Genomic DNA, 27,740 nt, shown 5'->3' with positions numbered 1-27,740 from the left:
AAAGGGGCCTCCCTGCAGCCAGGGAAGGGGCTGTTGTGGCCGTCTTTGCAAACAGCCCACTGCAGCCACCCAGCTGCTAAGGACGCTGTGGACCCCAAATCTCATGCTTCATTATTAGGGATGTCTTTTGAGCACTTTCTAGTTACCATGCCTGGTTACTAGAATTCCCCTCCTTTCCCAGCCCCAGAGTCATGACAGCAGTGACTGAGGAACAAATGATGTAGAAAACATTGTCCAGTAAGCCTCACTTTAGTTGTTTTCATGTTTTCTAGAGGAGGTGACATGTTAAGGAAGTAATAGTGGGCACAGTGATGATAGAGATAAATGCTAAGGCCATCCATCACCCACTTTAGGGAAAAGGCTTGTCTCCATCTGAGACCGGGGTGTGGAGGAGACTGCAGGCCTGGGCATTTTGTTCATTTGTTTGTTTGTTCACTCACTCACTCACTCACTCACTCACTCACTCACTCAAAAAGCCTTCCCTCTGCCCAGTCTTCATCACCTTGAGGTGCCCTCCTTTCTAAAACATGCCAGCATGTATGCAAGCACAAGTGCATGTGTGAGCGCGCGCGCACACACACACACACACACACACACACACACACCCTGTCTTACCTCCCCTCGTTTTCCCTGAACTCCCATCAGTCTGATCTACTACCTCTCTCGATCATCATATGTTGGCCTGGGAGGAGAAAAGGGCAGAAGTTGAGAGTGTGGGCCTATGTGCCAATGGTTCCTGAAGAAGCAAAAACAAAACAAACAACAATAAAAAACCACTGTTTTCATTATTTAGCTAAAAATATGTTCAGATTTTCGATACAGCCCTAGATCATGAAATGTATCTGTCGTCTTTTGAAGTGACAAATACTGTAACATCCCCCATATGGCCCTTTCTTTGTGCCCTGTCACTGTGCTCCAGACTCTCCCAGGCAGGGCTGCAGGAGGGGCCCCTGAGACTTGTTTCAGGGTGATGTGGAGTGCCCGCACCTAGCCACAGCTGGTGACAGGTAGATACTAATTGGAGTAATGAATGGACTCCACTTTCCAGTTGTTCAGGCTTTGATTTGATTTTGCACCGGGCTCAGGGATATGAAATCAACTCGGGACCCCCAGGCAAATTTTTGCAAGGGCATTTCCTTTCTGATGCCCACCCTCAGGGATGCAGGAGGTAGAGACAGCCTGACACTAGGAGCCCAGAAGCCTGGGTTCTGGCTCCAGTTCCATCCCAGGCTCACGTTGAGTCTTCCTAGACCGACATCTCCACATCTGTTGTCATTCAGGTGTGACTACCATGGTTCCATCGTGTCATTGGGCCCTGTCTCCTTTATTTAATATTTTTCATCAAATTGACTCACTTAAAACTCTCAGTGTCCTAATTAATTAGTGGAAAAGCATCCTTGTGTATTGGGAAGAGTCCAGGTTTTAGAGTCAGCATGGCCTGGGTTCAAGGCCTTGTCAGTTGTCAAAACCTGTGAGCCTCAGCCCCTCTCTAGACTGTGGGGATGTTACCAGCTCATCGCTGGATTGTTCCGAGAAGAGTGAGTGGCAGAGAGCATAGCGTAATGCCTGGCAAACACTAGTGCTAAATCGTGTATTTTATGAAAGAATGAAGCATAAATATTTTTCTTGTATACTTCCGCGTGTTTCCTCTCCCCTCCTCCCCCCTTGTCACAGGGCCAGCCAGAGACCTAAGAATGTTTTGCCTGAAAAATAGCAATCACCAGCTGACCACTCCCCCATCCCCGAGGCTTGCTCTCTATTATTCATACTCCATACTCCAGCCAGAGAGACTTTCTCTTTTAAAAGATTGTTGAATATTTAATGGGGCATCTGGGTGGCTCAGTCAGTTAAGCGTCTGACCTCAGCTCAGGTCATGATCTCGTGGTTCGTGGGTTCGAGCCCCACATCGGGCTGTGTGCTGACAGCTCAGAGCCTGGAGCCTGCTTGGAGTTCTGTGTCTCCCTCCCTCTCTGCCCCTCCCCTGATCACACTCCGTCTGCCTGTCTCTTTCTCTCTCAAAAATAAATAAACATGAAAAAAATTGTTGAATATTTAAATTTAGAAATAGATAATACATGCACTCAGTAAAAAGCAATGCTTAAGCAGTGTAAAAATTCCATGATGAGAATTGTGTCTCTGTTGCCGGAGTCCCCCTTACTCCGTACAACCTGGGTTACTTGTTTCTAGTTCAGCAGTATCCTCTCACAGAGATGTTTGGTTCATCAAAGAGCATACGCGTGTGGACGTATCCTGCACACTCCTGTTTTTACACAAGTGGTAACAACTGGACCTACAGTTCTGCATCTTGGTTTTGTGGTTATATCTTGGAGATTGTTTCATATCCCTAATAATCAGTCTCCACTCTTATATGATGCTTGCCATGTGCTGGGTACTGGGCTAAATGCTTTGCATCTCTTAATTCATTTCATCCTCACCGTAACTCGTTGAGGTAGTGATAGTATTACCACCCCATTTTATCTTAACTTTATTTGTTTTTGAGAGAGAGAGAGAGAGAGGATCCTAAGCAGACTCTGCACTGTCAGCATGGAGCCCAATGTGGGGCCCAAACCCACGAATCATGAGATCATGACCTGAGCTGAAATCAAAAGTTGGACGCCCAACTGACTGAGCCATCACCCCACTTTACAGATGAGGGATCTGAGGCCCAGAGAGGTCAGGTGGCCAGCCCAAGGTCACCTAGCTGGGGAGTGGCAGAGCTTGCTCCTAGTCTACTCCCCAAAGCTACTTAAATAAATAAATTTAGTTATTTAAATATATATAAAGTCCTATCTGCATTTGTTTTGGAAGGTTATAATAGTTGACATTAGCGAATGAAAAACAATGTGGTGTAAACAGAAGGGTTCTGCAAGTTAGATGAAGATAACAACAGGGCTCCTTCCTGCTGACATGCGAGCACCGAACTGAGTTTTCCCTCCTGATAAATCAGAGAATTGAAAGGGTTAACCACACATCTGGAACACCTGAAAAACTGTCTTGCTGACACAGGTGGTTCCCATCTCACACTTTGGGAAATGCCAACCAGTGCAAGTTAGCTGGGCTCTGGCCCTTGATTTCGCCCATCTGTGGCATGAAGGCACAAAACTCCAGGAGCTCTGAGTCCCCTCTCCAGCTTTTATCCTCATGCCACATCACTGTTGGTGGCAGACAAGGGCATGTCTCCCAACTCAGGGCAAGGCAGGCTCTGCCAGACCATCGCAGCCTGCTGGCTAGGGTGTGGCCCAGGTTCATCTAGGGGTGGGAGCGGTCCAAAGGAGAACAAGGGGACGAGGTTTCCCTCCAGACAACCTCCTCCTCTCTCCCAGCTCTCCCGCCAAGACATTCGTTCAGTCACTCAGCATACCTGTGCTGATCCTCCACTGTGTCTGGAAGATGGGATATCGTTACACCGTGCGACAAATGTCCTTGTGGGGACATAGACATGGTGGGAAGAGGGGTGGGGAGATGAAGTCCAGCTGGTCATCAAGAAGGCCACAGAGAAGAGATGCCATTTAGTTTGGATCTTAAGGACAGGGGACTTTCCTAGGCTGGAGGGAGGCCAGGGGGCAGCCCTGAAGGCAACAGCGAGGCAGAAGCTGGGGTGTGGGACAAGCATCCCCCTGCTCGGTCAGTCAGTATTGCCTGGTTGTGAGTTGGGCACTGAGGTGGGTAGTGGGGTGGCTATCAGGGACTCATTCAATAACTAGGGATGGGAATCCATGCGTACTGAGGAAGTGAAGAATCATTGTATTGAATCTCAGAGGCTCACACACTTGTTTGTCTCCCGAGTAGGGTGTGTATTTCCGTGAGGCACAACACCTTGTCTGTTTTCCACATAGTAGTATTGCCAGCACCTGCCAGTACCTGGCATATCATAAACTGCTCAATAGATATGTAATGATCCGGGTGTAACTGTTCTCCCCACACCTTCAGTAGGCTCACCAGATCAAAGGCAGGAGACTGCTCCCTCTCTCACTTTTCCTCCTTCCTTTCTTTCTGTCTCTTTCTCCTCCTTCCCTCTTTCCTTCCATTGGTTCATCCACCTATCCATCCATCCCCTCTCTCTTTTGATTTTGCTTTCCTCTGTGATGTCTTCATGATCAGGCAGTCTTCTCCCAGGGGTGACAAAGATGGTCCCCCACTGCAAGCTCACTTTCTATCAGCTCAGTGTATCCTGGTGGAAAATTAATTTGCCCTTCCCAGCATTTCCAACAAAGCCCTGGGCTGTCTCTGATTGACCTGGCTGGGGTCTTGGGCTCCAATCACTGTGGCCAGGTTAACATAACGTTTACTGATTGGCCAGGCCTGTGTCTCCTGCCCACCCCCGCATCTCCTGCCCACTCCTGGATTGAAGAGTGGTGTCAGTTTCCCATGAACCACTGGGACTGAGAGTGCCGGAGGGGAATTTTTCGGGATTTCCTCAAAGAAAATCAGGAAGATGTTCCAGAAGAATGAGGACTGGATGATCCTAGGCAGAGAAAAACAACAGATGTCCACTGAGGGGGAGTATTGGGGGAGGAAAAGGAGGTGACTCCATTGACTAGTACTGAAACACCTGATATACTTCTACCTGTAAGCTATTCCTCAAACCTATTTGACTCCTGCTCTTTCTGGCCTTAGCACTCACACTGCTCACTTTTTCTGGAATATTCCACCTCAACTCTTGCCCTGTTCACCCAGGTAACAGCTATTACTTCGAGGTTCAGTTTAGATGTCACTTCCTCCAGAAAGCCATCCTTTATCACATTGCATTTCCCTCATCATAGCACTTGTTACACAGTGTGATCATCACTTGCGAACTTGTCCATGTCCCTACTGCAGTGTGTATTCTTTGATGGTGGAGACCCTTTCTTCCACACTATAGTATGTAATGAGTTGTTCAATAAATATTTAATGATCACAGGTGTAGCTGTCTCCCTACCTTCAAATGTATTCACAAGGTGAAAGGCAGTAGAACTGTACCTCCTCCATTTTATTCTCCCTTCTCTCCTTCCTCTATTCCTTCCATCCACCCACACATCCATCTACACATTTACCCACCCACCCATCTATCAATTCAACCATCTCCCTATCTACCCATCCTTCCACCTATACGCTCAGCCAGCCAGCCAGCTGTCATTCATTCATTCATGTAAATATATACTGATGCTTTCTGCATACCAGTCTCTGCTTTAGTATAGGGAATATGTTTATGAACAAAGTCCTGGACCTCTGGACTTTGCATTCTAGTTGCAGTAAGACAGTGTATAGACGTGCAATGAGTAAATAAGATAGCGATTGTAAGTTGTTCAGAGAACGTAGGCCACACAGTATGGGTGGTCATACTGAAATTGGGAACTTTGCTTGTCCTTCAGAGATGTCTTTGGCATGCATTGGCCCAGGATTTCACCCATACACAGCTCTTGGGTGACTCAGAGATGGTCCTGCCTGTGGGGAAGAGGAAGTGCACATGAACTTCATTGTTGAGAACCTGTTGTCTAACAACTGATTCTTATCCTGCCCCAGCATGTCCCTTAATTGATGCTGTCAACTTCCATATTTCCTTTGGCTTCTTTTGCATTCAAGAGAGGGTCTGAAGGATTATGCGTATAATATTTTCTTGTTTTCATGATCTGAGGATTTGGGAAGATGCAGAAAGCAAAGTGTATACAGCAAAAGGCAGCGTGATTACTAGAGACAGCTCAGAAGTCCTAGCTGTGTGGCTCGCTGAGTGACTTTGTACAATCCACTTGCCATTTCTGAGCCTCAGTTTCTTTCAAGATGGGCTAATACACCAAGATTTCTGGGGAGCCTTTTGAGAATATATGAAACTGATCTGTGTCCAAGAACAATGGTCTCAACTTACATGTCCTTACAGGCTCCTTCTCAGCCTGTGCTAGACTTGTTCCACAGGGCTTCCCTGATTGCGTCTAGAGGGTTGGAACATGAACGTCCCATTAAGCTGGGCAGAAAGCTAGGTGGGTGCCTCTGAGGGGTCCTTTAGAGGTGCCAAGTTGAAGACTGGGTCTCAGTGCCTTGGCCTCAGCTGAATGCCTGCATCCACCTCTGCTCCCTTCCCACCCCCAACACTGGGGCTGTCAACCAGTCACTTTATTGTTACAACTTATGGAACACTTTCCTACCCACCCCCTTTCTGGTCTCCACCAGGTGGCCCAGAGGGGATAAGCCTCTGTCAAGGTCACCCAGCAAGTTGGGGTTGAGTCTCCAAACCAGGTCTCCTGATTTCCCTGCGGGGAAGAGGACGCTTTCATCCCTATTTTGTGGTTTCTGTATCCATAAAGCAGGGATCATATGGTGTCTACCTTCTAGGGTTTTTGTGGGAAATAAGAGTTTGTATATGTACAGTGCTTAGAACAAGGCCAGGCATGTAAGTAAGTGCTCAATAAATGTTAGCTGCTATCACCATTATTGTTATCATACTGCCTCCCAGGGTTGGGATAAGGATTCATTGAAATGCTCCTTGGAGATAATAAAAAAAGAGGTTTGCAAACTCTGAATTAATTCATAATTTTAAATATTAATTAGTACATCCTGGACTGGCTGTATTGAGCAGACTGTTCTGTTGAGCTAAGGACATTTCCTGCTAAAACCTGTATTTCAGGTAATTAAATAAAGGCATCATCTAGAGGATTCTGGATATAGTTAGACTCATTTTCGAGAGGTCCCCAGGTAAACTCTTTTGTGGCAGCTGTGTGACATAAGTCATCCTGGGCAACCAAGTTCACTGTTATTCTTAGGATAAAGAATTACCAATTGGATCCAGAGAGTTTGGTCCCAGGGTTGTCGGGCTGTGTTCTCCAATCATCGGATTTTTGCAGCTCAGCTCAGAGACTGTGCTGGCAAGTTTGGCTTGATGTAGAGCAGGAAAAGTACTCAGTGGTTCAGTGGAAAACTAGGCAAAGGGAAATGTGGGAGGCTGAGAACACCCAGCTGGGATGCTGACCTTGAGTGAATAGATGGATGGATGCATGGATGATTGGACAGGAAGATCTAATTGCAAATAGAAACGCTCTCTCTTCCTCTGAACTACTCAACACAGATGATAGATTAATGGTGAGACAAGCAGACCTCAGCAGCTGAAACAGAAAAAGTGGCTTTTGTAAGAATCATTGAACCCAGAAGGGAGTAAGTCCAGAAATGAACACCCCAGCAGCATGGTAGAAAAGTAAAGACACCAGTGGTCCCCATGAATGCAGAGGAATAGAGAAAAACTTTGAGAATGGAAATGCGGGGCCCTTGGAGATAGACTTCAGCAGGCATTCCCAAGTCTTATATGTATGATATTCCTGGAGCCGGAGCTGTGGCATAAAGATGGTGGAAAAATAGGCAATTGCTTTGGTTTTCTAGAAGCCTGCAGTCGTTCCTTTTGGCCACTAGATGTCGAGAACACATCTATCTGGCACACTTTCTGGTCCATTGAGTTTGGAAATAAGTTTAGTGGAACTGGCATGAGGAGTGGAAGAAATCACTGAGAATAGCATCTCTAGAGGCTTTAGGGCAATTCAAAAAAGCAAACATGGGTGGAATGCACAGAAGAGGTCTTTCCACCAAGACCAATAAAGAAAAGTTGATTGCATTTTTTATTCATTTGTTTTGACATTTGGGGAGGTTTTCAAGATGAAAGAAGAAGGGAGAAACATGGTATAGAATAAAATTTTGCAGGGTGCCTAGGTGGCTCAGTCAGTTGAATGTCCGACTCTTGATTTTGGCTCAGGTCATGATCTCACGGTTCGTGAGTTCAAGCCCTGTGTTGGGCTCTGCGCTGACAGCACGGAGCCTGCTTGGGATTCTCTCTCTCTGCCCCTCCCCTGCTTACTCTCTCTCTTTCAAAAATAGATAAACATTTAAGAAAAAGAGAATAAAATTTTGTGCAATACCTAACATTCTTTAGAATTTGTAAGCATTTTCCTGAACTCAAATGAGTAAATTCAAGGTTCTCAAACCCTCAGCCCAAATCAGGGGTGATGATGACGGTGGTGGTGGTGGTAGCAGCTAATGTCTACGTGGCTCTTATCATGTGGCAGTTGTTCTCAGCACTTTACCTACGTTAGCTCACTTAGTCTTCATAACAATCTATGAGGTAGGTGTCGTGGTCATCGCCACTTTACAATGAGGAAGTAGAGGTCAGAGAGGTTCCGTGACTTGCCCAAGGTCACACAGCTGGTAAGAGGCACCATCAGGACATTTGCACCAGACATTTGTATCAGAGCTCATGCTCTACAATACCTACTATGTTCTACAACAGATACTTCCCACATTAACTGCTGGCCGATGGCAAATGGGGCTTTCTGTGCATCAGACTGATGCTGTGATTTAATGGTAAGAGAGAGGAATTCTTCATGTAATAAACTCACTTCACAGGACTTCAGATGAGAAGGAATAAGGTTATAATGTTGAGCAAGAGTTTGTTCCAAGTTCTCTGATTTAAACGGCCCCATTAGGCAGGAGTGTATCCCTTCCCCAGGTAGAAGCCTCTGCTTTATTAGCTGCTATGATTATCCAAATGACAAGAGAAGAGAACAAGAAAAGCTCAGGAGCAATGGATTCCAGAAAGTTCGTGTGTTTCTTAGCACAGAAATATGATCATAAACTTGATAGTACCCAGGAAAGGTGCAACTGGGAGATGAAGTCCTGTTGATATGGGACTGCCCAACTTGTTTTAAGGCTGCCGAAACTCTTCACACCTGCCGAGAAAATGGTAACAAATTACGAAAACAGTATGGTATGGTAGAAAGAGTGGTGGATTAAAAGAGGCCAGAATTCTTTTTTAAAATTAATTAGTTAGTTAATTAATTATAATAATTTATTTTTTAATTTACATGCAAGTTAGCATATAGTGCAACAATGATTTCAGGAGTAGATGCCTTAATGTCCCTTACCCATTTAGCCCATCCCCCCTTCCACAACCCCTCCAGTATCCCCCTGTTCTCCCTTTTAAGAGTCTCTTATGTTTTGCCCCCCTCCCTGTTTTCGTATTATTTTTGTTTCCCTTCCCTTATGTTCATCTGTTTTGTATCTTAAATTCCTCATATGAGTGAAGTCATATGATATTTGTCTTTCCGTGACTAATTTCACTTGGCATAATACCCTCTAGTTCCATCCACGTGGTTGCAAATGGCAAGATTTCATTCTTTTTGATTGCTGAGTAATACTCCATTGTGTGTGTGTGTGTGTGTGTGTGTGTGTGTGTGTGTGTGTATACACACACACACCACATCTTTATCCATTCATCCATCAGTGGACATTTGGGTAAAGAGACCAGAATTCTAATTTTGCTGAACATATGCTTCCTATATGACCCTACATTCTACTCCTAGATATTTACCTGAGTGAAATGAAAACATATGTCCACACAAAGAATTATACATGAACATTTTTAGCAGCTTTATTCATAATAGACCAAAACTATGCACAACCCAGGTAACTACTAACATATGAATAAATACACAAATAGTGATAGACCTATACAATGTAATAATGACTACTCAGCAATGAAAAAGAACTGGGAGAATCTCAAAAAAATTCTGCTGAGCAAAAGAGGGTGGAACCCAAAGAATTTATATGTGTTGGTTCCATGTATACAAAGTTCTAGAACACACAAAACCATGACAGTGACAGAAAGGAAATCAGTGATTGTCTGGGGCCGGGGGAGGGGTAGGGACCTACTGCAAAGGGGTGTGAGGGATCTCTGTGGTGTAATGGAAGTGTTCTGTAGCTTGATCGTACTGTTGGCCACACGGAGGCAAAGTTTGGAGACTACGCTGATAATACTGTTCAGTCTTGGAAAAGCCACTTTGCCCTCTGGGGCCTCAGTTTCCTTATTTGTAAAATTTAGTGATTGGATTAGATGATGTCTAGGATTTCTTCTGTCTCAAAAATTCCCTTGCTATAACAATATGTACTTCTACTATGCAAGCAGAAGAGCAGAGTGCAGTTTGCTTTGTGGGAATACTCTGTATAGCCAAGGATGAGTTTATTTCAGAAAGTGTAGAATAGCAATTAGGTTACCCAGTGATGCTCCTTTTGGGGACAGAACCATATCCATTTGCAGGCCAATAAGGAGACAGCTGAGGAGACGATTTGCGTGTTCCCATGGGCATTCCCTGAGCCCCTGAGGAGGGGCTTTCCCAGTGACACTGGGAGGAGGGAGGGAGTGAGGGACAACAGTCATGGCTGGCAGGGCCAGAGAGGGCAGCTGAGGGAGGGCCAAGTTTGTCATATCACCTCTGAGACCCCCAAATACTTGGGGGTTTTCAATTTCCCCCCTTTTTTAAAAAAATGTTTATTTCTGAGAGGGAGAGAGAGAGAGAGACAGAGCACAAACAGGGGAGGTGTGGAGAGAGAGAGGGAGATATAGAATCTGAAGCAGGCTCCAGGCTGTGAGCTGTCAGCACAGAGCCCAGTGCAGGGCTGAAACCCACAAACTGTGAGATCATGACCTGAGCCGAAGTCGGACACTTAACTGACTGAGCCACTCAGGCGCCCCTTAAATTTCCTCTTTACACGTCCATTCCTGGCATTCAGTCAGGACTTATTGAGTTGGTGATGATGATGATGGCGATGAAGCTGCCACTGATGACCATCATCGTTCCCCAAGTTTGTGCGAAAGTAAAGAATGGCCAGGAGCCCAAGTGTGTGGTGGGAAGAGGGTACAGCACAGCTTACTGGCACGCAGAACCTGAAGGGGGCCGGGAGCACTGGGATGGCATGCTGGGCCGTGCGTGCTGCTGATTTCCTGCTCTCCTGTGTCCCCAGGTCATGAAAACCTACCACATGTACCACGCAGAGAGCATCAGTGCAGAAAGCAAGCTAAAGGAGGCCGAGAAGCAGGAGGAGAAGCAGTTCAACAAGTCTGGCGACCTCAGCATGAACCTGCTCCGACACGAGGACCGGCCCCAGCGCCGCAGCTCTGTGAAGAAAATTGAGAAGATGAAGGAGAAGGTAAGTGAAGGACCAGGAAAGAGGGCAGGGTAGAAGGCAGGGGCATGCTTCCTGCTGACAGCCTCAGCCTTCCCCCTATGCACCCTGAGGGTGCATGTGCTGAGCCACCATCATGTGCTCTCTTGGAGGTCAGTGTCACGGAGGAGGCAGGGCTGGCTATGCCTCGCTAGCGCTTGTCAGACCTGGCCTTGTGCCAGGATCAACAGGCAGGGAAAGGGCCAGCTGACAAGAGAGCTGAACTGTAACGAGAATCACGCCCAGCAAGCACATTCTTAGATGGGCAGGAATCACCGGACATTTGTCGGGGCAGGGGCTTGCTCGGGAGTCCATTTTGGGGGCTGGAGGGCTGGTTGGGGTTGAGTGTGTCCCAACAAGAGGAAATAGCATTGTGTTGCCAACCAGTGCCTGGGGAACCCAACGAAGAACCCATTCCAAAATGGGACAAGCTAAAGATGGGAGATTTAGAATTACCATGTATGGGAGCTGATAAAGTGCTTTAGTGGGGCACGGTGAAAGGAGTGCTAGCATTGGAGTCAGACAGACTGGGTTTTGAAAAGGCCACATTTACAGTATTTCCCCGAGCCTCAGTTAAATGTTTACTTATTTTTGAGAAAGAGACAAAGCACAAGTGGAGAAGGGACAGAGAGAGAGACACGGAACCCAAAGCAGGCTCCAGGCTCTGAGCTGTCAGCACAGAGCCAGATGTGGGGCTCGAACTGGGGACTAGAGAGATCATGACCTGAGCCAAAGTCAGACGCTTAACCAAGTGAGCCACCCAGGCGCCCCTGAGCCTCAGTTTAAAAATCTGAGAGTGATGGCAAATGACTGTTCTCTCTCACATCCACTCTGATTGATTGGTAGTGCCTGCCCAGGGCTCTGTGTTGAAGATTGTGAAGCCTCCTCCACACATCAGTTAAAAACACAGCTGTGATCAATTAATGATGTCTGCCATGGCCAGGGAATTTAGAAGGTCGGCATACATGCTTTTTTGTCATCCTAGGTTAGGTCACTTCTAAGGTTTCTTTCTTCATAAAGCTCTGATTTTCTTGTTGAATTCTCTGTATTCATTCATTCCATACAATCAGCAAATATTTCTGAGCTCTTCTGTGTCCCAAACATTGCACCAGATGTTTATTTGGGCTTCTATGGGTCTAATTCAATGATTATATGATCCTACATCTCTTAAAATGATAGGAGATTGAGTGGAAATAAAATTCACCAGGGGCTCGGTGACCTGGAAAAGTAACCATAGGCCAATAAAGTAAGATTCCAGGGTAATTTCAAAGGCAAAGAAAAGTGTGCTGCCCAATAATTAGATGGAGACTCAATTTAAAAATGGGTAAAGGATTTGAATAGATATTTCTCTGAAGAACTTACATGAGTGGTTAATAAGCACATGAAAAGATGCTCAGCATCATTAGTCATTAAGGAAATACAAATGAAAACCACAGTGAGATATCACTCCATACCTACCAACATGGCTAAAATAAAAAAGGCACATAATAATAACTGCTAGTGAGGTTGCAGAGAAATTTGAACACTTACACATTGCTGGAGGGAATGTAAAATGGTTCAGCCATTTGGGAAAAGAATTTGTCAGTTCCTCAAAATGTACATAAAGGTACCATATGACTCAATAGTTCCATCCTAGGCAATCTACTCAAGAAAAATGAAAACATACATCCACAAAAAGACCTGCACATGAATGTTCATAGCAGCATTATCCATAGTAGCCAAAAAGTAGAGACAATCCAGATGTCCATCAGTTGGTGAATGGATGAATAAATGTGGTTTAACCATGTAGTGGAATATTATTCAGCCACGAAAAGGAGTGAAATGCTGATACATGCTACAACATGGATGTACCTTGAAAACAGTATGCTGAGTAAAAGAAACCAGTCATAATATTGTATGATTCTATTTATATGAAATGTCCAGACTAGACAGAGACAGAAAGTGGATTGTTGGTTGCCAGGAGCTGGGGCAGAGGAGAATGGAGAGTGACTGCTAATCGGTATAGGGTTTCTTTTGGGGTTGATATTCTAAATTTTGATAGTGGTGATTATTGTATAATACTGTGAATATATTAAGAAGAAAGAAAAGAAAGAAAGAAAGAAAGAAAGAAAGAAAGAAAGAAAGAAAGAAAGAAAGAAAGAAAATAAGACAAGCAGGTAAGGAATTACAGAACTACAACATGGGGGATAAATAGAAGGTGAGGGAGACCACCAGCTGGGAGATCTGGAGACTAAGTTTAGTTCAGAGTTATATGCTAATCAGCCATTTGGCTCTTGGACAATCCACTTTTTTTTTTTTAAAGTAATCTCCACACCTAATGTGGGGCTTCATCTCACAACCCTGACATTAAGAGTGGCGTGCTCTACCAGCAGAGCCAGCCAGGTGCCCCCAAGCCACTCCTTTTCAGTTTTCATTTTCTCACCTATAAAGTGGGTGAATTAAACTACAATATCTTTACTATCCTTTCCAGGTATGAAATGTTACGAATTCATGAAGGGCTGAAAGTGGTGTGGGGGTCACCCTGGAAATGGGTGAGGAGTCTCAAAATTCTCTGTGAGGAGTCGGGTACGTGGCTGGTACAGGACTGTAACTACCAGGAGGAATTTGTTTCCCGGAATAAATGGGCCCTGGAGAAAGGTCAGAGGAGATCTATGAAGAGAATTCAAAGATTGACATGGAAGCACCCCTACTAGGTAGCTAGGAGAACACAATCTGGAATGAAAGGTTTTTTAAATCCCCTCCTTAGTCTTACCCTTCACCTCTCTCACCCTCTCCCCACCCACCTCCCCTCTGGTAACCATCAGTTTATTTGCCATGGAGTTTGTTTTTTTATTTGTCTCTTTTTTCCTTTGTTTACAGTTTTGTGTCTTAAATTCCACATATGAGTGAAATCATATGGTATTTGTCTTTCTCTGAATGACTTATTTCACTTAGCACTATATTCTCTAGATCATTTTTTTAAAAAAATGTTTATTTACTTTGAGAGAGAGGGAACATGAGCAGGGGAGGGGCAGATAGAGAGGGAGAGAGAGAATCCCAGGCAGGTTCCAGGCTCAGTGCTCAGTGCAGAGCCCAACATGACCTGAGCCAATATCAAGAGTTGGACGTTTAACCGACTGAGCCACCCAAGCGCACCTTTACCACTTTTTCTTTATCCGTTCATCCATCAGTGGACACTTGGGCCACTTCCATAGTTTTGCTTGGAATAAGGAAGATTTAAGATTTAAGAGTGCCTAGGTGAAGGAGGAAAACCCTGTTTGTTAAAGGAGAGCTGTTTTTCTACCCAGAACAGGACTCATTGTCTGAAAGGGGTAAAGGGACAGCTCTCCAACCTACTTTCTCTCTACCTCTTCCTGCCCAGGCTGGCCCAGGACAGAAGCAGCTTCCCAGGGAGGCCGTCCAGCTCCTAGCCAACACTGGCACCTCCAGCTGCCCAGTCTGCCTCTCTCACCATTCATGTCCACACAACCAGTGAAAAGTGCTTACTGCCTGCTTTGTGCAGAGACAGTTCTGGGTGCTCCAGGCCCAGTGATGACTGGGGCAGATCAAGTCCCTGACTTCGTAGAGCTTACTTTCTAGTGGGGGGCCCCAAAAACCAGCAAGTAAACAAAGAGGTAAAAAATATAATTTCAGGTAGTGAAGAATGGTTATGAAGAAAAATAGAGCAACCAAGATGTCCTTCAGTAGGTGAATGGGTAAGCGAACTGTGGTCCACCCAGGCAGTGGAATGTTATTGAGTGCTAAAAAGAAATGAGGTAACAAGCCCCTAGAAGACATGGAAGAACCTTAAATGCATATTACTAGGTGAAAGAAGTCAATCTGAAAAGGCCACATACTGTACGATGCCAACGACATGACATCCTAGGAAAGGCAGAACTATGGAGACAGGAGAAAGATCAGTGGTTGCCAGGGGTAGGTGGCAGGGAGGAAATGGATAGAGGGAGCACAGAGTATTCTAGGGCAGGGAAACTACTCAGTCTGATATTATAATGATGGATGTATATTGTTATACCTTTGCCCAAACCCATAGAATGTAAAATACCAGGAGTGAGCCCTAATGTAAACTATGGACGCTGGGTGATTATGATGTGTCACTGTAGGTTTATCAGTTGGAACTAATGTACCCTCTCAACTTTTGCTGTGAGCCTAGCACTGCTCTAAATATACAGTCTTTAAAAAAATTAAATTAAATTAAATTAAATTAAATTAAATTAAATTAAATTAAATTAAAATTAAAACAATCACTAAAAATTGAACAAAGATAAAATAAGTGAAAAAAGTAGATCAGGGGAAGGGAACACAGATGCTGAAGACTCATTTCAGGCAAGGTTGTCCTCAGAGGCTGCTCTGGCCACCTGATTTTGGGGAAGGACCTGAAGGACGCAAGGAGCAGGCCTCATAGGGACTTGGAAGGATGGCTTACCAGGCAGAGGGAATGAGCCTGAAGGCCTAGAGGCAGGAGTGAACTTGGCCTCTTAAGGGAAAGGCAGAGGGGACTGAGCAACGAGGAGCCTGAAGGAAGAGGGTTCGAAAGAGGGATGAGAGCCAGGTTAGTGCCTCAGCTCTTACGTCTACTGTGTTCTTGCAGAGGCAGGCAAAGTATTCTGAGAACAAGCTGAAATGCACAAAGGCCCGGAATGACTACTTGCTGAATCTGGCGGCCACCAACGCAGCTATCAGCAAGTACTACATCCACGACGTCTCCGACCTAATCGACGTGAGCACCTGGGGAGGCTGGGACTGAACAGGGCCCCACACCCGGACTGGCCCTTGTCTTTAGCTGATGTGCATGTCCTGTGAGCCCTGACGGAGGGGAAGGGCAGTGGGCGTTGGGGCCTGGGGAATGAGTATCACCTCCTGGTTTCTACTTCTGTGAGTGGGAGTGGGTCTCTGGCAGCCCCTATATGGTCAGGTCAGGCAGTCTTATATTCCACCTGCACTTCCCAAGTCCCCTCCTCTACGCCGGGCCCTTTTCTGGGTATAGAGGTATAGGGGTGATCATACACAGTTCACAGCCTGCAGGGTTTCCCAGGGTAGTATAGGTATGTTTAGGGAATATTATCGTGGGAGAAATCAGGCAGTTTAAGCAAAAGCAGAATGGAAGCCTGACTCCTGAGTACCAGTTGTGTAGGTCATGCTGAAGAGACCGCCAGCTTGGAAAAAGAACGTCATGAGGGGCATCATCATGGAGAGCTTCTGTGTCATCTGTGCTGGAGCTGAGGCTGCTTTTTGTGTCTTGCCCATCCCACACGGACAGGAATCTGACCTGCAGATACTCAGGAAAGGTTCCATACTGGTGGATGGATCCTTTTCCTCTGGGTCTGCTGTGTCCTGTCAGGGAGTCAGAGGGTCACCACTTTTCCATGGCTGCAGTAGGGACCCATTGCCACAATCCCCAGGAGAGGGAGCTGCCCAGCCCTGCCTGTGGCTTCCCATGCCCCAGGCCATATGTCTCCTCTTTCTCACAACTTTTCATTCTTTCTAGCCCTCTCCTGTCTTCATTTGCCACATTTTTATTGAGCACCTGCTAGCTCTAGGCCTTGAGGCACCACAGTGGACAAGAGCCCATGGGTCTGTCCTCATGGGGCTTACAATGCATAACCTTGAAATCTTAATAGGTGACCACAAAGCCAATTGGCAGGTGTCACAGTGAGGGAGGTGGGGGAGATGCGGGCCCCCAGAGGAGGGAGGCATGATATAAACTCTGAGCGGGGAGTGCATCAAGGAGGACTTCCTGGAGGAAGTGACCTCTAAACTGAAACCTCAAGGAAGAATATTTAGGCAGTCTGCAGGCAGAGGGAATGCATGTGTGAAGGCCTAGAAACGAGAAAGAATGTGATGAATTTGGGGAGCTAGAGAAGTTCTGCTAGTGCCCAAATCACAATACCCAGCTCCCACTGAGGGCTTTGGGGAGATTTGTGCAGCAAGATTCCAAGGTGCACAAGGGTTTCCAGGATGAAAGATTTGACTGTGGAATGTGAGGTAATGGTAAGCCACTGTCATGGGAAAGGGAATGCCGTTGGCCCCCGCCTCCATGTGACAGCCCACAGCCTTCTGTCATGTGCCTCTTTCCAAGTGCTGTGACTTGGGCTTTCATGCCAGCCTGGCCCGCACCTTCCGGACCTACCTCTCAGCCGAGTACAACCTGGAGACCTCTCGCCACGAGGGGCTGGATGTCATCGAGAACGCGGTAGACAACCTGGACTCCCGAAGCGACAAGCACACTGTCATGGACATGTGCAACCAGGTCTTCTGTCCTCCACTCAAGTTTGAGTTCCAGCCCCATATGGGGGATGAGGTAGGCTTCTCCCAGGAGCCCATGCTTGAGGCCGTTTCACCTGTTCTCCCATGTGCTCCCAGAACATCGGTGGGAGGGGAACGTCAGCCCCTGTTCCACATGCATGACGTTGATCTCAGAGGCCTCAGGTCATGTTCTCGGTCCAGGGGCTCCCCCATCTGAGGAGTTTCCCACTGATATCCTAACTCTGCTGGCTCACGTGCCTCACCTGTAGAATTACAAGACCTTAACTCTCCTTAACATCCTTCCCAGTTATGTCTAGACCCCAAGGGAGTCCCACATTGTCACATAAGCATCTCACAGTCTTCCCTTGGATGACCTTGGATCACAGGAGGCTAGCTAGGCCTCCCCGCAGCCGCTCTGGCGGCAGCCTTGCCTGGGCACTGCCTGTCCTCCCCTACGGGAGGCTTACCACCAACTCTGCTCCCTTGGGTTTTGTTTTGTTTTCTTTTCTTTTAATATGAAATTTATTGTCAAATTGGTGTCCATACAACACCCAATGCTCATCCCAACAGGTGCCCTCCTCAGTGCCCATCACCCACTTTCCCCTCTCTTGGGTGCCACTCAGATCCTCAGAACCGTGTTCTGGAATGAATAAATAAATAAGTGCAGGAAGGTACTTATTCCTGGCCACAAAGCATCACAGTGGTTACTCAAACTGTGCAAAGTCCCTTATGCTAATAGCTCCTTGAGCTTTTCCTTTTCATCCCTCCCCACCTTCTTCATCTGCAAAAGAGGGGCCTTCTGCAGGGTCTCCCACAGCTTCTGGCCCGTCCCTCAGCCATGGCATTCAACCCTTTGGCCCATCATCTGGACCTAAAAATCCTGGCCTCATGGTTACGACGGGTGACTGTGAAGTTTGAGTTGCCTCGTTAGTGGTAAATAACTAGTAAATCACAGAGTCTTACTGTCCCTTATGATCTCAGCTGAGTTATGCCAGGCTGCCCAGCCCACAGGTAGTAAGGGAGCCGTGGGTGGAGTGGGTGTAGGGAGAACAATGTCTCCTTCCACTCACCTCCTCCCCCACCCCATGAGCAGGCTACTGACTCACAGTCGCCTCACCAAAGCACCTTCCTGATGGGGAATAGGACAACTCTACTGATTGTTTCCATTTGTTATTCTTTTCATTGGCTTTTGTCAAGCCATTGCTTTCTTGTACAACTTCCTGCTTTGAAATAAACTAGCCTCACTTAATGAGATTATGTTAAAGTGCTTAGTAAACCCTCTAGGGTTGGACAAACCTAGAAGACCATGACCGAGAGGCCACAACTTGCAGTGTGAGAGGGTGGCCTTTGGGGTAGGAAGACCCCAGTTCCTGGCCGGTGTTGCCAGGTACAAGCTGTGTGACCATGGGTAGGTCACTCAACCTTTCCAGGCCTGTTTCCTCAGCTGTTGATAGGGATGTTGATGATGGCCCCCAGCTCTGGCTCCACACAGGTGATGAGAGCACTGGGCAAGGGCAGGTGGTGGCTGTCCTTTTGCAGGTTTGCCAGGTCAGCGCTCAGCAGCCCGTCCAGACGGAATTGCTCATGCGGTACCACCAGCTGCAGTCCAGACTGGCCACTCTCAAGATAGAGAATGAGGAGGTGAGTGGGCTGCTCTGCCCTGTAAGCGATTTCCTTACAAAGGCCTGGCTTGTCGTGGAATGCATTAGAAATTAGGGTTCATCCATAAGATGGATTATAACACACCCATTAAAACTGGGCACACCAAGAATCTTTAAAGGGATGGGGGAATGCTCCCAAGATGTTAAGAACAAAGAGGATGTAGAACTCTATGTTCAGTAGTATCCTGAGCATGGTAAACTAGAGGAGGTGCATGTGTATCTGTGTTTATTCACAAGAAAAAACGCCTGGAAAGAAAGAAATGCTTTGAGATGTTAATTGTGATTATATCTGGGTAGAGGAATTATAGGTGATTTCTGTTTTCTTCTTGTGATTTTCTCTGTTATCTGCATTGAGTTTGTGTTATTTTGATCATCAAAGATAGCTATAGGTATTTTAAATTACACAATGTAATAAAAAAGCCCAGGGCACACCGAATGTGTGATGGATCCTGAGCCCCAAGGAACTTCTGTCTTGCCTTGGCCAGCACACCTCCCACGTGGCTAGTGACACAGGATCACCCCTGGGAGGGCACGAATGGAAATACCAGCTGTGGTGTGTTTTGATGTGGACCGAGGAAGCCAGATGGGAAACATTCCATTCCAGCCTGGATGCCTTTATGCAGGGAGGATGTCAACCAACCACAGGCCCCTGGAGAAAGGACAGCAGGATGTGAGGAATGTCACCTAAAATCTTGGGCAAGTTTATCACCGGAAAGTGCAACCACAGCTGGAGATGGGGAGTCATGGCCCCTGTCTTCACATCTCAAGAGGGCTGTCCTGGGCGGAGAGAGCTGGTTTGCTCCATGTCTTCACAAAGGACAAAGCTGGGACAGACGTGAGACAGATTGTCACGCAGGACGATAACGAATCAAAGCTGACCCTGGGGGGAGGTTATACAGAAATGAATTGTGTTTTTATTTTTCAAACCCGAGGAGAGAGAGGAGATGAAGAAAGTATTCTGTATCCTTCCCTGAAGCATTTTCAATTGTTTACATGGAACAGTATATGGATAACAATATTAGTGGGGTTTAAATTGGAAAGCAGGGCCCCATAGAGGAGAATGAAGCAAAAGTTCCTCTGTATAGGCTGTTCGTGGCTATGGAAATGCTTAATTTTGAACCTGAACTACTGTCAGGCTGTGTTAGAAAGAACTGATCCATACATTTATTCATTCACAAGTATTCTTTCAACCAGTATTTTTCAAGTATTCATTAAGCACATTCCACGCTCTAAACACTGTGCTAGAGGCAAAGTAAAGTGAGTGAACAAGAAAACATAGTGCCTCCTCTCCTGGAGATTATAGTCTAGCAAAAAAAAAGATAGATAGATAAAACATTAAAGCAGTATGCAAAATATCAAGTGATGGTGGGCACTAAGTTAGGAACAGTAGTCAGGGGGCTCTGATGTCTCCAGGAAGTGACATTTAAGTGGAGATCTGAGTGACAAGAAAGACTTCGGGTGACAATAATTTAACAGTGAATGTAGATGCAGTTTCTCCCCTGACTGTTTTTGGAGTGACCTTCCATCGAAGTATAGGGTACAAGTCAGTGAAGGGATGTTGCGAGGTCAGGTCTCGTGTGTTCTGCACATGTAGCCTTCTGGGGGTCCCACTTGACTCCAGGAGAGAAGTTGGGATCCTGGAGGACTGGCTCAGCATGATCTTCCTCTCTTTTCTCATTTCTCAGTCAGGCTTTTGATAAGTCAGGGGCAGATAGCCAGAGAGTATGTCCACTGAGGATGGCCTCTCATCCTATCTAGACTCTGTCCTCTATTCTCTCTGGATGAGCACTCAGAATATTTCTGCTCAAGGGACCTGCCTCCTATTGGAGGAGCTCGTGTGGGGCTATATAATCAGGAGAAGAGAAACAAACCTGGAAACCTGGCTTCCTTGTTTGTCACAACATTCTCCCAGGTTCTCTTCGGCAGAAGCAATCCAATACAATGATGTTAGACTGGGCAACATGGGTTCTCACCCTAGCCAGCTCGCTGGCCTTATACTCCACGTCAGTATAATGAGAATGATCATCTTTGTCCTGCCCACCTCCTAGAGGCTATACGTGAAAGAAATAAAGTGGGGAAAAGGATTTTGAGGTGTGAAAGGCATTTTGAGGCCGAAGGATTTTTGTTGACATGCTGTGTTTCTCCAGGTTAGAAAAACCCTGGATGCCACCATGCAGACCTTACAGGACATGCTGACTGTGGAGGACTTTGATGTTTCTGACGCCTTCCAACACAGTCGATCTACAGAGTCTGTGAAGTCGGCTGCCTCTGAGACCTACATGAGCAAGATCAACATTGCCAAAAGGAGGGCCAACCAGCAAGAAACAGAAATGTTTTATTTTACGGTAAGTGGTGTCTTGGACCCAGAATTTACTGTCTACTGACCTGCTGGCAGTGACTTTTGGGGAACAGCCCAAGCTAGGGGGAGCCAGCAAAACCATGTGGGTCAGTTAGAGCTAAAAAGTTTCCAGTGTGCTTCTCAAATGAAATTGCCTTGGCTTTGTGAGATGCAAAAAGGTGAATTGCCAGTGGGGAGCATCAGCATTGATCCTGGATTGATGGTTATTGCAGTTAACCTACAAAACCCCAGAGAGTTGTGTTCCGTAGGGTATGAGGGAAATGGCTCTTAGCCTAGTGGAAGCCCAAATAACAAACCTAAAGTTTAATGTACGGTTGTCACATTGAGGTATCTTAAATTTGGGTGTGGGCTTTAGAAACCGTGCCCTGAATGATCTGTGCAAACTGCTGGTAAGTTGTCAGCCCATCATGTAAAATCCCAGATTATTTGCATTCCATTCCATTGGGGCAGGGAAGAACAAGGTTAGGGGGTACTGGAGCTTTGTTCAACATGAGTTTAGTGAACATAGAATTTTGGGGGTGTAAGGGACTTCAGATCTTCTGTCTGATGTTTGATCACATTCAACCCTATCCCTACCAAAAAGGCATCCAGTCTCTGCTTGAACAGACCTAGGATTAAAAGTTCCTTCCTTCTCCAAACAGCCCTATTGTCTGGCCTGTGGCCGGCAATAGATATTATGATGTATTCTGTTATCTCTACTTCACTGGGATTTCTGGTCATTCATCTTGATCCTGTTCTCTGGGGCAACAGAGAGGATAATTCCACAAGACAGTCTTTGGTGTGCTTCTAACGAGCTAGGTTTTCATTTCTCCAGGCTAAACATACCTGATATTGTAAATCCTGCCTCATCAGCTTTCATTTTGAGTGGCCTCAGCATCCTGGTGTCTCTTTCCTGAACTTGTTCCTTTTATTGATGCCTGTGTTAAAGCGAGACTCTGAGCAGTGATCTGACCAGCACAGACTAGAGCTAAACTCCCGCCTCCTCCCACCCTAGGTGCTATTCTCCTTTCCATACATTCTAAGATCATATTCTTTTTGTTTTGTTTTTATTTTTATTTACAAATTTTAATTCCGATATAGTTAACATACAGTGTTATATTAGTTTCAGATGTACAATATAGTGATTGAACAGTTCTGTGCATTACTCAGTGCTCATCATGATAAGTGTACTCTGAACCCCCTTTATCTGTTTCACCCAGCCTCCCTCCCACCTCCCCTCTGGTAACCATCTGTTTGTTCTCTATAGTTAAGAGTCTGGTTTTTCATTTGTCTCTTTTTTTCCTTCGTTCATTTGTTTTGTTTCTTAAATTCCACATATGAGTGAAATCATATGGTATTTGTCTTTCTCTGATTTATTTTACTTAGCATTATACTCTTTAGATCCATCCATGTTCTTGCAAATGGCAATATTTCATTCTTTTATATATGTATATAATTCCTCAAGAAATTATATGTATTTATACATGCCATCTCTTCTTTGTGCATAAATCTATCAGTGGACACTTGGGCTGTTTTGATTTGGCTATTATAAATAATGCTGCAGTACCTATAGGGATGCATATGTCTTTTCACATTAGTGTTTTTGTATTTTTTTGGTAAATACCCAGTAGTAGAATTACTGGATCATATGGTAATTCTATTTTTAATTTTTCGAGGAACCTCCATAGCGTCTTCCACAGCAGCCACACCAGTATGCATTCCCATTAACAGTGCAAGAGGGTTTCTTTTTCTCCACATCTTTGCCAACACTTGTTTCTTGTGTTTTTGATTTTAGCCATTCTGACAGGTACGAGGTAATATCTCATCGTGGTTTTGATTTGCATTTTCCCGATGATGAGTGATGTTGAGCATCTTTTCATGTGTCTGTTGGTCGTCTGGATGTCTTCTTTGGGGAAATATTTGCTCATGTCTTTTGCTCATTTTTTAATTGGATTATTTGGGGTTTTGGGGGAGGTGTTGTAGAAGTTCTTTATATATTTGGGGTACTAATCCTTTATCAGATATGCCATTCGCAAATATCCTCTCCCATTCACTAGGTTGTCTTTTAGTTTTTGTTGATTGTATCCTTTGCCGTGCAGAAGCTTTTCATTTTGACACAGTCCCAATAGTTTATTTTTGCTTTTGTTTCCATTATCTCAGGAGATGTATCAAGAAGAATGTTGATACAGCTGATGTCAGATGCCTGTGTTGTCTTCTAGGATTTTTATGGTTTCAAGTCTCACATTTAGGTCCTTAATCCATTTTGAGTTTATTTTTGTGTCTAGTGTAAGAAAGTGTAGTTCAGTTTCATACTTTTTGCATGTAGTTGTCCAGTTTTCCCAGCACCATTTGTTAAAGAGACTCTTCTTTTTCTCATTGCGTATTGCATCCTTTGTTGTAGATTAATTGACCATATAATTGTGTGTTTATTTCTGGGATCTCTATTCTGTTCCATTGATCTATATGTCTGTTTTGGTGCCAGTACCGTGCGATTTTGATAACTACAGCTTTGTAGCAGATCTTGAAATCTGGGGTTATTATGCCTTCAGTTTTGTTCTTCTTTTTCAAGAGTGTTTTGGCTATTTGAGGCCTTTTGTGGTTCCATACAAATTTTAGGATTATTTGTTTTAGTTCTGTGAAAAATGTTTTTGGTATTTTGATAGGCATTGCATTAAATCTGTAGATTGCTTTGAGTAGTATGGACATTTTAACAATATTAATTCTTCCAATCTATAAGCATGGAGTCATCTTTCCCTTTGTTTTTACTTCAATTTCTTTCATCAGTGTTTTATTGTTTTCAGAGTATAGGTGTTTCACTTCCTTGGTTGAGTTTATTCCTAAGTATTCTATTATTTTTGGTGCAATTGTAAATAGGATTGTGATTTTAATTTCCCGTTCTGCTACTTCATTATTAGTGTATAGAAATGCAACAGATTTTCTATGTTGATTTTGTATCCTGTGACCTTACTGAATTCATTTATCAGTTCTGGTAGTTTTTTCGTAGTGGCTTTAGGGTTTTCTATATATAGTATCATGGCATCTGCAAATAGTAAAGGTTTTACTTCTTCCTTACCAATTTGGATGTCTTTTATTTCTTTTAGTTATGTGATTGCTGTGCCTAGGACTTCCAGTACTGTGTTGAGCAAAAATGGTGAGAGTGGACATCCTTGTCTTGTTCCTGACCTTAGGAGAAAAGTTCTGTTTTTCTCCACTGAGTATCATGTTAGCTGTGGGTTTTTCATATATGGTCTTTTTATGTTGAGGTACATTCCCTCTACCTTCTTTGATGAGGATTTTGATTATGAATGGATCTTGTACTTTGTCAGACGCTTTTTCTGCATCTATAGTTTTTATCCTTCCTCCTATTGATGTGATGTATCACATTGATTGATTTGTGAATATTGAACCACCCCTGCAACACAGGAAAAAGTCCCACTTGATCGTGGTGGATGATTTTTTTAATGCATTATTGGATTTAGTTTGCTAACATTTTGTTGGGAATTCTTGCATCTATATTCACCAGAGATATGGGCCTACAGTTCCCTTTTGTTGTAGTGTCTTTATCTGATTTTGGCATCAGGGCCTCATAGAATTCATCTTGAAGCTTTCCTTCCTCTTCCTATTTTTGGAATAGTTTGAGGAGAGTAGGTATTAAGTCTTCTTTAAATGTTTGATAGAATTCACCTGTGAAGCCTTCTGCTTCTGGACTTTTGCGTGTTGGGAGTTTTTTGATTGATACAATTTCATTGCTGGTAATCAGCTTGTTCAAATGTTCTATTTCTTTTTGATTTCGTTTTAGGAGGTTATGTGTTTATAAGAATTTATCCATTTCTTTTATCTTGTTCAATTTGTTGGCATGCACATTTTCATAATCTTCTCTTATAACTAAGATTGTATTCTTTTTTTTTTTTTAAAGTTAATGTCGGTTAAATCTCTATTCCCTATGTACTGCCATTACACCAGGCTACCTTTCTGCTAAAGGATATGTAGCTGATGTGTTGGGTCAGTGTTAGGTTTCTTACCAGTTAGATTTCCTCTTGATGGATTTAGTTCACGGCTTCAGACTGTCAGGATCTTGTTGCAGTGGTTCAACATATGTGCTGTCCCTTCAGACTTAGGTTGTCTGCAGATTCAGTGAGTGTGGCTTTCATACCTTAAAGTTTATCAGTGAAGAAAAAAAACTAATAGTTATGCCACAACCAACGCCAAAGACAGAGTTGTTTGAAACATGCCACTAGGCTGATAGTGATCCACTGTATCAACACCTCTAGATGGCGGTCGTTTAACGAGTCACAAACCCATCCAGTTCTGACACCCAACTCCATCTTGTGATAGGCCTTGTCAAATCCTTTTTTGAAATCAAACAGTTGACATATATTGCATTTCCTCCGTCATCACTCTTTGATTTTGTTGTTTTCAAGAAAGGAAATAAGACTAGTCTTGGTGAATCAGCCCATGCCAATTTCTGGGGTTCACCACTTCCACTGGGTGCCTACTTTATTTACAAAGAGAATTTTATGGGTCACAGAGATTTAAGGAAGGAGTGCACATGAATATGAATTCACTATGACAGCGGAAGCAAAGAAATCTGGGTGGCAGAAGCAGAGAAAAGGGGGTCTGGCTGACTTGAAAGGAAAAGAATTCACCAGTGTTCATGATTAAGGGTCATGGGTATTATATTTTCATTTTAATATTTAATCTATCAACCTGGTTGGCTAGTACACCTCATGACTTGATGTTATGACATTATTTTAGGCACTTTTAAGGACATAATATTCCTCTTAATGCAAGCATTGGTACAATTTGATGGTATTCTTTCCATCGTGGGTCACATATGAAGCCTGGATGAAGCTTGGAAAAAGTAGGCAAAGTCTATGGGCTCCAGAGCCCCGGGGTGTAATTTCCACTAACTAGTGAATTGCCCACCCAGGTGAGTTACATGGTTGGGATTAGAGCTTCAACTACCTGGGGCAGCAAGACATGGTGGAGAAAATACCTGCTTATACCTTAGCTCTGCTTCTCATGGCAAATTTTTAAACATGTGATAAGAGCAGAGCGTGTCATTACTGGAAGCATCCATAGAGAGCCTAGGGGAGAGCGTTTATCAAACTGAAGTGTGTATCCGAATCATGTAGGAAGCTTGTTAAAAATGTAGGCTCCCAGCATACCACCCTCCCCGAGGTGGGCCCTGGAAAATTGAACACTTCTGATCCTCTGTAGTGCCTTCCTCAGGGGTAAAATTAGGGGTTAGACTCACAGTATTCTTGAGCAGGAATCTGCATTTTGACCCTCTTCCCAGCTGGTAGGAGGCTGCCAGTCCCTGCACCACACTTGGAGAAACACTGCAGGTCAGTTATCACTTTACCCTGAGGAGGGCAGTGAGTAAGCTGCCCAAGGTGGCACTCTAAGCTCTGAGCTTCTGTCCCCTTCTGGCAAGAATGGGAATGATGATGCCCCCCCCCCCCGCCCCACTCTTTGCCATCCAAGATTGTGATGAGGACCAAAGGTACAAGCTTGAAAACTTTCAGGTGCTCTTTGGTACAAGGGGAGTGGTTCCTAGGAGCCAAGGTCCTAAGCACCAAGGACTGTGGCTGACGAGATACGGCACCATCGTCTCCTGCCAGTCCCACCATTCCAGAAACCTATCAAGATGGGGCCAGGTGAGGTGACCTCAATCTTATCTGTACACATGTCAGCCCCCAGTCCCTGGACCTTTTCCCTACAACTGTTGTCAATAGGATGATGGTGATGTTCCAGATGCTCCTTTACACGTCATATTGGAGTGTCCCGAGCCTCTATAGTTCACTTGTTTGCTCTTCTGCACCCTTTTCTGAGCATTCTGGCTGGGGCAATAAAATGGATTTCTTGGTGAGAAACTAGCTGGCAGATTTGGGGCAATCACACCATCCTGTGCCTTCGTTTTTGGGGCGTTTGCAATTGCCTTTGCATCTGCTGAGAATGTTCCTTCTCCATGTGCTCACGTGTATCCACGCAGCCCCTTCCTCACCTCCTTCAGGCCTTGGTTCACATGGCAACTATGCAGTGAGGTCTGCTCTGGTTCCTAGTCCCCCATTCCTGCCTTATTTTTATCCATAGCATTCACCAGCATCCGACCAATCGTGTATTTTACTTTCTTTATTAGCTTATTGTCTCTCTTCCCACTCCTCTCTGTCAACCCCCACGAGATCAGAGCTTCAGCAGAGTTTCTCGGCACTGGCTATATGCCAGGCACAGCTGTAGGCACTGGGGATCCGGAAACAAATTGGGTGTGGACCCCACCAACAGCAGCTCACAGTCTAGCAAAGACATGCCCCAGCAGAGAGGGGTCTGGCTTGTGCTTACGTGATGCAGGGTGGGCCAAGGAAAGCTGGTACTTGTGCAGAGGTGTGGCTGAAGTCCAGCTCAGTTTGGGCACAGGTAGATGTGTTTCTGTTCCCAGTGACTCCTGTCCCTCTGCACTGCTCTGAAACACATTGTACATCACAAGGTCCCTGAACTTGAAGCAGCCTGGGAGTCCCAGGGATGTGGGGCAAATCAGTTCTTTA

The 27,740-nt window shown here is 45.0% G+C and overlaps 1 protein-coding gene across 8 annotated transcripts in view; it reads left to right on the top strand.

The window, feature by feature from the left end:
• Nucleotides 1–27,740, top strand: part of SRGAP3 (SLIT-ROBO Rho GTPase activating protein 3) — a 261,324-nt gene that overhangs the window by 172,834 nt on the left and 60,750 nt on the right. For all 8 annotated transcript variants that reach the window (XM_045493636.1, XM_045493635.1, XM_045493640.1 and 5 more), the window contains 5 exons: nt 10,753–10,938; nt 15,542–15,670; nt 17,030–17,251; nt 18,736–18,837; nt 21,005–21,202. In XM_045493636.1, coding sequence (XP_045349592.1) covers nt 10,753–10,938; nt 15,542–15,670; nt 17,030–17,251; nt 18,736–18,837; nt 21,005–21,202 — 837 coding nt within the window. The remainder of the gene's footprint in view (nt 1–10,752; nt 10,939–15,541; nt 15,671–17,029; nt 17,252–18,735; nt 18,838–21,004; nt 21,203–27,740) is intronic.

This window comes from Leopardus geoffroyi, chromosome A2, assembly GCF_018350155.1.
Source record: "Leopardus geoffroyi isolate Oge1 chromosome A2, O.geoffroyi_Oge1_pat1.0, whole genome shotgun sequence".
Classification (NCBI taxonomy): Eukaryota; Metazoa; Chordata; class Mammalia; order Carnivora; family Felidae; genus Leopardus; species Leopardus geoffroyi.
This window is presented reverse-complemented; position numbering and strand designations above follow the sequence as displayed.